Source organism: Cuculus canorus, chromosome 1, assembly GCF_017976375.1.
Source record: "Cuculus canorus isolate bCucCan1 chromosome 1, bCucCan1.pri, whole genome shotgun sequence".
Taxonomy (NCBI): domain Eukaryota; kingdom Metazoa; phylum Chordata; class Aves; order Cuculiformes; family Cuculidae; genus Cuculus; species Cuculus canorus.
Genome location: NC_071401.1, coordinates 153,928,569 through 153,939,317, shown reverse-complemented (window position 1 = coordinate 153,939,317; position 10,749 = coordinate 153,928,569). Strand labels below are relative to the sequence as shown.

At 52.3% G+C, this 10,749-nt stretch overlaps 1 protein-coding gene across 2 annotated transcripts; it reads left to right on the top strand.

Moving 5' to 3' along the window:
* Nucleotides 1–1,024: 1,024 nt before the first annotated feature.
* Nucleotides 1,025–10,545, top strand: SLC16A8 (solute carrier family 16 member 8). Of its 2 annotated transcripts, none has more exons than XM_009568414.2 (5): nt 1,025–1,528; nt 4,969–5,280; nt 5,787–5,930; nt 6,475–7,338; nt 9,667–10,545. In XM_009568414.2, the coding sequence occupies exons 2-5, from the start codon at nt 5,052–5,054 to the stop codon at nt 10,059–10,061; spliced, it is 1,632 nt and encodes a 543-aa protein (XP_009566709.2). In that variant the 5' UTR covers nt 1,025–1,528; nt 4,969–5,051; the 3' UTR covers nt 10,062–10,545. The 2 variants fall into 2 exon arrangements, with proteins under 2 accessions (XP_009566709.2, XP_053940164.1); XM_054084189.1 differs by having other exon boundaries at nt 1,027–1,528; nt 5,044–5,280; nt 9,667–10,538.
* The last annotated feature ends 204 nt before the right edge of the window (nt 10,546–10,749 follow it).

Here is a 10,749-nt window from a genome sequence, read left to right as displayed (position 1 = left end):
CTGGAACATCGCCTCAGTCAGTGGGAGGAGGACATGGAGTCCCTGCCAGCACTGGGGCCATGACAACTGCCCGTGGTTGGTGTGGTGAACGCTGCTATGCTGTGCTTGCCTAGTGTCCATGGCAGGGGCGTTGGAATTAGATGACCTTTAAGGTCCCTTCCAACCCAAACTATTCTATGATTCTCCTTGCCTGGAGTTTGAGCCCCAGGGGTGTCCTGGGGCTGCTTGGTGTGAGGGTAAATCCTACTCCAGGGACCTGTGGGGGCCCCACCAGCCTGGCCCCACTGTTGAGGGCCACACGGAGAGGCAATGAGGGAGGGATTGTGGGCAACGGCCAGGGCTTTAGCCGATTAGCCTTATTAATAGAAATTAAACCCTGGCTGTGAGCACTGCAAAGCCCCCACTGCCACCTCCCATCCCGCCACCAGAAAGGCAAAGCAGTGGGGGCTGAGGGGCTTGGGGGCTTTACAGCTTTAGACTTTCCCTCTACCCACCCTGAAATCCCACCTGGGTTGAGCCCCAGCCCCCTGCCTGGCAGGAAAACGAGTTCCCCCATGCCTAGCCAGAGACTGGCTTGTCCCTGGCAGCCTCCTGGGTAGCAGGCACTGAGGGGTTTTGTTTTGGCAGAGGGTGGTAAGTGAGCTGCCAGAGGTGGGCTGGATCCTGCCCTTTGAGCCACGGGCAGCGGTGATTCCTTGGCTGGTCCACCTCATCTTCCCTCTCTGCTGGGCACATGCCCTGCAGAACCGTGCCAGTGCTCCTCCACCCTTCTGACCGGTGGTTGAGGAAGCAGCGAGGGGCATGAAAAGCTGTCCCTTCCCTCACTGTGCCCCTTAATGAAGCGTGGGTGTGTGCCCTCGTCCTCCACTGTCCCCCTTCCCAGCACCCTCTCCCCGACTGCGGCCATTACCATCCACCTTCATCCCACTTAGCCTGCCCCACTCTGCTGGGGGAAAGGTGAGGAGCCCCATGGCAGCGGGATTACTGAGGGATTCGGGCCGCAGCAGGCAGCCACCTCCTCCCCATTGGCTGGAAAAGCCTCTTAAAAGTGGAGAAGCGTTTTCTGCCCTCTCAGCGCCTACCAGTCTCTGAAACCATAAGCGGCTGCTGACCCACATCCACGCTGGGAGCGCCGTGGGGCACTACCTGCACCCACAGGAGGCAAGGGGGTCCCCCATACAGGGCGTCCCCTCAGATTGGCCACAGGTGGCTTCGCTGGGCAGCATTGGAGCTGGTGGAAAGCAGGCTGAGAGGGAGATTAGCTCTCTAGTCAGGGCGTAGCTGCCCCAAAGGAAGGAGCAGGGCACAAGAGACTGCTCGACGGGTGCTGGATTCCTGCAGGCATTGCCCTGTGTTTGGCTGACAGCGTGCACACCATGGAGCAAAGAGCCAGTGGGACCTTCTAACTGGGTGCCCTCGTCAAGAGCCGGGAATTGCCAGCCGGAGGGAGAAGGGAACGCTGCGGACAGGTCTGCTTGGCCCTCAGAGGCTCAGCCCCTGCTCAGGAGGTCGTTGCTTCATTGCACAGGTCAGTGTTGTGGAGGGATGCTTGGATCGTGGCACTGGCTGCCAGGGGGACAGCTTGTCCCAGGCCTGCACTCATTTAATTCTGTAAGAAATGTTTTCCCAGGGTGATCAGGGGGGTGGCTGGTGGCATGGATTGTGGCCTTTACATTTAATAAACAGACACACACACACACCGTTCGTACTGTGTGTAGGCACCAGAAGCCACCCTGGCATTCACGTGGACCCTCCTGGATGCAGCTTGCCTAGCGCAGCAGGGCTTTGCTGAGCATTGTCCAGCTCTGTGTTCTATGTGCATCCAGGGATTGGCACCCATGGCCTTTGCCCTCCCAGCCTGGGTTGGTGACTTCTGGTGTCAGCACAAGTCTTCTCCTGGCACCCACTCACAGCTAGCTCTGAGCAGTGCTTGCTCTGACTCACCTGCGTGTGATGCACGGAGAAGGGAAGGTGTCCATGCTGATGAGCTTTTAGATGTATGTGAACTTACTCACGGTATTTTCACCTGTGAATAGATCTCCTTAACTGAGGAGAAAATAATTGTAAGCCATAGAGATTGCAAAGGCAAGTCTAGGGGACCCAGTATAACCACTGTGTGCAGCCATGAGTGGAAGAGCCCGTGCGTATGCCATGATGCTAGGAACAAGGCAGCTCTGAACTGCCTAGCTCTGAGCTGGGATAAACCTCCAGCAGATTTATGCTACAGCATATTGGCTTTGGAGGCATCTCCACAGGTGAGCTTCTCTGGTGCATATAACCTTTTTTAGCCAACATCAAGCTGCGGGCAGGTAAAAGCCCTTTCATGCCTGCCTGGACAGTTGTGTAGCACTGAGTAAGTGGCTCCTGCAGAGGTAACCATCCAGCCTCAAGCTCCAACAGTAAAGATGGGTATTTGTCTAATGTACTCTGAAAAATCAGATGGCATTGACTCATCATTGACAGGTGATGCCACAGAGGGACAAATATTTTCTTGCTAGGAAGCTGGAGATGGGGAGAAGTGAATTGTGATGGTTTGATTGATTCATTTGATTTGTGGTACAGGATGAGATCAAGAAGTGCGAGACCGGGAGAGAGGCTTGGATAAAAAGGCTCAGGTTTCTTTTGGTGTCAGTCGCTCTTATTTGTGGTAGCTCTGTGCAGCAGACGGTGCAATGGTGGAGAACCAGCACTGATTAAGAAATGGTTGTGCTTTTGCAGCACCTTGTCAGTCAGGTGGAGCTGGGAAAAAGCAGCGGGTGGGTAACGACAGAAGCTGAGCGAGACTGTTCAGTCTTACTGTCCTGGTACCAGCGATTCAGACAAAGCCAGAAAGGGTGTGAGGGGGAAGGTATGGGTGTCCGGAGATGTATAATGAATCTTCTCCTTCTTTCAATGATTCTTTGCCTTGGAAATATCTTTATTGCAGTCAATTCTCATTTCACACCTCTGACCCTTGTTGCAGTGCCTGAGTCCAGGGCTGAGGGGGAGAGACTGAAGTAGCCGGCACCAGCCTCTATGATTCAGCCTAAGAGTTGATACGACACTACCATCCAGAAGAAGAGCTGCCCAAACCATATTTAGAGCCAGCTCTTGCTCCCTTTCTTCATGGATGATGGGGTCCTGAAATTTTGGAGATCTCTGTTGCAGGGACCCATGGTGATGGAAGATGCCTGGGTGCTTCCATGAACAAGCTCACAAATCTTTTCAGGAGCAATGATTCCCCAGTGGAAGGAAAGAGAGAGACCACTGTGGGTGGCAGCTGACTCCAGTCCCACCCTTCCCTCCACAGGTCAACCTTGGCTGGGGTATCTGACTAAAACCAATGAGTCAAGACCATTTTGTGCCTCCTCACATCAAAGCAGTGGGGGTGCAGGTTCTACATCCCTCGTGGGGTGGCCCAGAACTAGCCTAGTTGTCCTGCCTTGCAATCCCTTAAAACTGTGGTTTCAGGTGCCTCTCAGAGCACTTCCTTGTCCTGTTTCCAGCCATGGCTTTGCATGCTGAACCTCCTGTAGACTAAGAAAGATCACTCACCCTCCTTTTATGCAAGATTCAGGGGCATTACAGAGTAGGACCACCTCTTTCCAAGCAAGGACCCTTTACTTGGACTCTGCCTCAGCCTGTGACACTCGTGCTTTCACCTAAAGGATTTGTGCTTGTTTAACTGGCAGAGCAACAGCAGTGCTATGGGAATCAGGGCAAGTCATCTTCATTGCTTGGCGGACACAAAGAAGAGGGACTGGCTTGAGAAACACACCCAGATCCAAAGGTCCCGGGTGCTAGCCCTGTGTGTACCATCCATAGGAGTGTCATTGTCCTCTTGGCAGTCTCCAATCAGCATGTGACCGTTGGCATTTCCCATGACTACCTGTGTCGAGGGATGAGGATATTGCAGCTTTCTTGTAGTCCTTTAGCCAAGGGGTCTGGGAGGAAAAAGCACCCACATAGGGAGTGTATTGCCAGCAGGACAGTGATAGAGTAAACTGAACCCCAGCAAAGGCCAGCTCGGACACGGAGAAAGCCTGCCTGCTTTCTAATGCTTGTCTGATGCTACTTAGGAGCATCTATAATCAAAGGCCAGTGATGTTTTTGCACACAGCTGTGAAAATAAGCCTGGCTGATCAAGAAACCGAGGCCAATGGTGCTGCAAGGGTATGGCAGAGACCTGGTGCCTAGGGGAGAAACAGAAAAAATGTACCTACAGCAACCAACTGGTGAAAAATTCCTGGGCAGCTTAACAGGCCCGAGAGCAACTCACAAGACATCCCCTCTAATTCCCTTCTTCTCCCCACTAATGCTTTGTTCTGGCCCCTCTGTGTAGGTACAGAGCCCTAATCTCTCTGGCACGCAAATAACCACCACCACTGGTTTGCCTGTGCTCCCTCCCTTCACCCATTTCCTAAATCTGGCCCCTTGGACGGGGAAGGGAGAGTGAAGGAGAAGGCTGTGCACAGAGGGCTCCCTGTGGGGTTAATGGACCTCCTGTCCCCCATTGCTGGAGGCTTCTGTAGCAGAATATGTCCCAAAAGGCCGCCAGATGGAGCAGACTGGGAGGGGCACAAAGGAAGACCTTGGCAGCCAAGTGGGGTTCACGTAGCTGGCTCTCACCCTGCACCAGCCTGTAGACAAGGCTGGATGTGGAGAAAGAGGGATGCCATAGATCCTGATGCCCCATCACATCAGATGCGGCTCCACAGTCCCAGCTGGGAGCTGTGATCTTGCTTGGCTATGTCTGACCAGGGGTTACAGAGCTGTGGGCTCTCCTGAGCTCAGGGGAACGCTCTCACCTTTGCCCAGATGTGGCTTGAGCTTGCAGCCTGAAGCAATCCTGCCTTGCCTGGCAGGATGAAGGTGCAGAGAGATGATGTGATCCCCTAGTGACACTCTTGGAGCTTGGAGATTGTAGGCATAGAGAGAAACCTTCTGCTAAATTGTTGCCTGCTCTGCTATTCTCTTCTTTTTTTGCAGTGCCTGGAAATTTCTCTTTTTTTTTTCTCTCTCTCTGCTGTCCTACCTCCTACTGGCCTGCCTTTCTCTTGCCAGGCTAGACGATGGGGAGAGCTGACTCAGAAGAAGGGCAACTCCCAGCTCCTGTGAAGCCCCCAGATGGTGGCTGGGGATGGATCGTGCTCCTTGGATGCTTTGTGATCACTGGCTTCTCCTATGCCTTCCCAAAAGCCGTCAGTGTCTACTTCAAGGAGCTTATGAAAGATTTCCATGTGGGCTACAGTGACACAGCCTGGATCTCCTCCATCATGCTGGCCATGCTCTACGGGACAGGTGATGCTTGGATACACTTTCCCCTCCCTGGCTTGTGCCTTCCACTTGCCCTACTAGAGACCCAGACCATGTCCCCATGGGCTCTACTCACACTGACTGACCCAGTCATGAACCAACATACAATTGTCCCACCTCTTCTCTTCTAGAAGTGTGCTGCATTTCATGTCTCCGTATCCTTTGTCCCAGGAGACCTCAGGGGTCACCTCACCTGCCTCTCAGACAGTTAATGCAAGGTTTGCTTCCATCACTGAAGCACTGCACATATCACACCAAGCGCCAGCTTGTTCCCAGGGAACAGGGAGATGAAGGCAGACCAAAGCGGAGGTCTCCACACCACAACCTCTCTCCCTTAGCCAAGCCAGATGGCTGTGTATTGAAGCAGCTAAGCAGTGACACCCGTTATTAGTGTTTCATCTTCCTCAAGTATCCTGCTTGGACTGACTGCCCCTTCCCAGCTGTCATGTCTCCTTTTGGTCTCCTACTCTGCCTCCCTTGCTTCCTCATAGGACCAGTATGCAGCATCATGGTGAATCAGTTTGGCTGCCGGCCTGTGATGCTCATCGGTGGGCTGCTAGCTTCTGCTGGGATGATCCTGGCATCTTTTACGACCAATATCATTGAGCTTTATCTGACAGCTGGCGTGCTGACAGGTGAGAGTCTTAGGAGTTGGGAGAGACAGACATACCTGGGGAAAAGCCAAGACCATGTGGTAGCTCCCCCTAGCACTGCCATGATTAGCATTGGGTCTCCCCTCACCTGTTTATACCTGCTCACAGGAGGCATCTAGTCCTCAACCTTGCACCTGTGGGAGATGCATTTGCTGCATCTAAACAGGCAGAGCCTGTTGAGGGGAAAGGGGTAGAAGAAACAGAAGTGATGCCCAGTCATCATGGCTAGTGTGGCATCAGGACACAGTAGTGGAGGGAGGCAAAGTTCCTGCTTAAGACACAGACCCTGTCTGAACATGGCCACAGTGACCTGACTCAAATATACTTCGGGTAGATAGGCTGTTTTAGCCTGTCTTCTCCAGGGGCAACCCACCAACATAAAGGAGCAGACACCTATGCAGAACACATGAATCCCATCATGGGTCTTCAGGACTGGTGTAGTCTGAGGGGAGTTTTCAGCTTGTTGCAAACCATATTTCATGTTATTGCACTCCCTGTCTCCCTCCCGGCTTTCGCTCTCATATAGGTCTGGGTATGGCGTTGAACTTCCAGCCCTCACTGATCATGCTGGGCACCTACTTTGACAAACGTCGACCTCTTGCCAATGGACTAGCTGCTGCTGGGAGCCCTGTCTTCCTTTCCTGTCTCTCTCCACTGGGGCAAGTGCTGCTGGAGAAGTTTGGTTGGCGAGGAGGGTTCCTTATCATGGGGGGCCTTCTGCTTAACTGCTGCACTTGTGGGGCAGTCATGAGACCCCTGGATATGGGTATGAAGCGGAAGACGGAGAAAGCTCAGGACAAATATGAAGCCAAGGAAATGCTGCCCATAGGAGGGAAATCGGATGAGGGGATCAGCACCACTGATAAAAACAAGAAAGCCAAGAAAGCCAAGAAGAAGCCCAAGAAAGGAAAGAAGCTTCTGGATTTTAGTATCTTTTCCAACCGAGGGTTTATCATTTACACTATTTCAAAGTTCATCCTGGTCTTAGGACTCTTTGTGCCCCCCATATTGCTGGTCAACTACGCCAAGGACACAGGCGTACCAGACACGGAGGCTGCATTCTTGCTTTCCATCATTGGTTTCATAGACATTTTTGCCCGCCCAGCCTGCGGCATGGTGGCAGGGTTGAAGTGGGTCCGCCCTCACGTGGCATACCTGTTCAGCTTCTCCATGCTCTTCAACGGCTTGACAGACATCTGCAGTGCCAGGGCTAGCAATTACACGGGGCTGGTCATCTTCTGCGTCTTCTTTGGCATCTCCTATGGCATGGTGGGGGCACTGCAGTTTGAGGTGCTGATGGCCATCGTTGGCTCCCAGAAGTTCTCCAGTGCCATCGGGCTGGTCCTACTTATCGAGGCTGTTGCTGTGCTCATTGGTCCACCCTCTGCAGGTAGGTCTCTTGCTGCAAAACACAGGTGATTTGTTTGGCTGCCATTCCACACTATTGCAAATATTGGGCACGAGCACTGTCCCTGAAGAAAGACCCTATTCCTCAACTTCAGATTTACTCTAGAAGCTGAGATCTGAAGTAAGAGCTCCCAGTCTCACTCCATGCACCACAACACTGAATCTGAGCAAAGGCAGAAGATGCCAAGTGATATTTTTCTCTGCTTTGCTCAGAGACCTGAGCAACAGCAGGTACACAGAGCTATCCAGAATGGCACAAGTTCCGCTGTCCCTCAGCCCTGATCAGTGACACTTCCCTCTCTTTTATGTTGGGATCCAAGTCTCTGCCTCCACTGCAAATATTGCATAAAATCATGTTATGGGTAGTGTCAGGCACATGCTGCAGGCAACACTTCAAGAATCTTCAGTAGGACAAGGCAAGGGTCTTTCAAGTTCTCCTTGGTGTCCATAACCTTTTGATTGGTGCTGTGAATAATGATCTCAATTTCTGTTGGCCCTAATCCCAAGGCACATGCATTTTGGTGTCAATCAAGTCGAAACAATTTGTAGAGCCACCTGAGCCATTTGCTGTTATTTTTTTTTAAGAGGATTAAGACACGCAGAGCTTCTCAGACAGTCTAGACTAGGCCAAAGACCCTAGTAAGGTCCATGCTCTATAAATAATGTTTTAAATAGGAGAGACCCTTTACCCAAGAGATTGGTGTAGGCTTCTCTTAAGCATCTGATCAGGTTTGAGGAAGCCAAATTGTGCCAAAGACTTATTTCCGAATGAAGTGCAGTTCCCTTCATGTGCAAGGAAGGGTCAGGGACAGACCATGGGCAAATCCCCAGACAGGAACTACTCCACTGCTTCCGGCGCACACTCACTGAAGAGCTCCAACATGTGGGCTAAAGCCCATCCTTGAAGAGGTCTGTGTGAATCATTTTTTCCCCAGCACGTACCACTAGTTATGAGAAAAACCTGCCCTCAGCAACTCCACCCTGCTCTCAGGTAAAAATTGGTGGCCAAGAGAAGACTCTTTTAATGCTAACAATAATTCAAGTCCCATCTTAAAACCTGCGGAGCAGTTAGCAGTCCCAGGCTAGGGAGAGTCAAGGTATATGTGTCTTGGAGGGAGCTGTAGAGAGAGCGTAGGGGTAGAGAAGGATTTCACAGTGCCTTGCTCCCTGGTAGCTCCTTGGATCTCCTAGGCCAGTGGATGGTGATGGGCAACATCCCTTAGCCCTCCTGCCTCAGTTCTGATGTGCCCTGGTGCTGTGTACATGCACAATGAAACACTGACTGGGCAGGGTCACCAAAGAACAGTGCTGGGGAGAGCCAATCGACGTTCCCACCTTCCTCCCAGAAAGACCTGCTGCTGCAGGACCTCCCCCGCCCCGGCATGGGAAGCTTGTGTGTGCTGGCAAACCTGACTGCTCAGAATAAGGGGAATCAGCGCTCAGTGGGAAGAACAGGGTTGAACAAAGTGGCTTTGTTTGGTGTAATCCTCCTGAGCTGCTTCCTGCTCCGTGGGGCTGAGGGGGTTTGGCACAGGATAAGCTGCACGCACACACACACGCGTGCGCATGCACTCAGGCTCCTTGCTTGCCATCCGGCTTGGGCAAACAGAGGCACACTCCCATGGGGAGGAATTTGCCATGTGCCTCCCATGGTTGCTCCAGGAGGCACCTTGGTGTGCCCTGGGGCTGGTTTCAGGCCAGGGACCATAGAGCAGCAGGGACTGGAGAGGGGGTCACATGCGCAGACAGGAATGTGTAGGACTGGGATGAAGCCTCTGGTCACCATGGCCCCATCCTGACTGCAGCAGGGTGGCTGCTGAGGCTCCCCAGCACCAAGGACTGGAAGCCCTCCCTCCATTGCCAGTCCTAGTGCATTCGTAAGATACATTGAAAACATCTCTTTGGCAGAGAAATCATCGGGTGTGGGCCAATCAGAGATTTCTCTGCCAAAGAGATGTTTCTTCTTCCTCTCTGAACATTTTCCTGGCATGATAGCTTAAGAAACAGCAACGCCTCTCAAATTCTGTTTCTTTCCCAAGACTGGATAAGCCAAGTCCTCAGAGGCTTGCTTCACCTTGGCAAGAAGAAGATGGCTTGCCGTAAATGTCAGTGTGTCACAACTATTTAACTTTGTCCAAACAAGGGAATTACTTTTCCTGGTGTTACAGTGTGGTTACTGCCCAGGGTCGTTTTTAGATATTCAGAGAAATGGGTCCTCAGCCAAATGCAGGTGCTGCTTGCCTGTCCTGGGCTGTCTATGTGGGCATGCACAGGCTGAAGCTAACTGTCTCATTTCTTCTCCAACCATCAGGCCGCTTGGTTGATGCACTCAAGAACTACGAAGTGATCTTCTACCTGGCAGGTTCAGAGGTGGTGCTTTCTTCTCTCTTCCTGGCCATGGCCACCTACTGCTGCCTGAAGCGAGGGAAGAAGAAGGAACCTCCCCCGGAGAAGAACCTCTCTGCAGGTGGTGGAAGCGATACCGAGGAAGCAGAGTCTGATGTGCAGGAAGCCGAGGAGCACAGCAGTGACAACCACCAGCCAGCTCACAGCACTGACAATGCCATGGTAGCGGCCAGCGAGGAGGCCAACCATGTGGCAGAAGAGCAGAGCGGGGAGGGAGGCGGGTGTCCCAAGGGGGATGGAGAGGTGTTAGCTCGAGACGGCAGCAACGCTGACCATATGGTGGAGAGGGACAGTTTCTAGGCAGGGCAGAGGAACAGGGATGTATAAAACATGCCTTGTTTGCATGCACCTCAGCATGGGAGGGTAGGTGGGATGTGGTGTGGAGAAAGTTGAGACAAAAGCAGATGTAAGAAGTAAGAAGGAGATAAAAATAGCTGGTCCTTATGTACCTATGTCTACATACCTACCCAATGATACATCTACTTGCATCCTTCACCCATGCTGGTACAACACAGGCTCAGAGCAGCCCAAACACCAAAAAAGAAAAAAAAAAAAAAACAAACCACCAGAAATCTTCTTTCCTCGCTTCCAAACCAGCCCTGGAGAAAGTCTTTTGAAGAGGCTGCCAAGGACTTTCCTTTTCCTTCTGCATTGTCATGATACAGAACACAAACAATTAGAGACTCTTTGTAATCAGATCTGGTATGCTTTGGTCTGCTGTCCGTGTTTCCTCTACCCCACTTCCATGGGTCAGGATAGCTCCAGGCTCGCTGGCAGTAGACTTAGGAAGTGGCATAATTCGTAGCTATCATCCCAGGCCACCTCCAGCTGCAGCCAGCATGGGGAGTAGACACTGCCTTCCCTGCAATACCTCCCTCCAGCACTGCCAAACTGGTGGGACACCAGCTCCAATCACCTCCGTCTGGGCAGTAAAGCTGGGACAGTGACACACGACGCTGGTTTTCCAAGCAGGGGAGTGCTGGGTTAA

Excerpts from the sequence above, each read along its gene's own strand:
- SLC16A8 (XM_009568414.2), top strand. The coding sequence starts at position 5,052 with ATGGGGAGAGCTGACTCAGAAGAAGGGCAACTCCCAGCTCCTGTGAAG. Across the intron at positions 5,281-5,786 it reads GGCCATGCTCTACGGGACAG|GACCAGTATGCAGCATCATG; the intron begins GTGATGCTTGGA and ends GCTTCCTCATAG. Across the intron at positions 5,931-6,474 it reads GACAGCTGGCGTGCTGACAG|GTCTGGGTATGGCGTTGAAC; the intron begins GTGAGAGTCTTA and ends GCTCTCATATAG.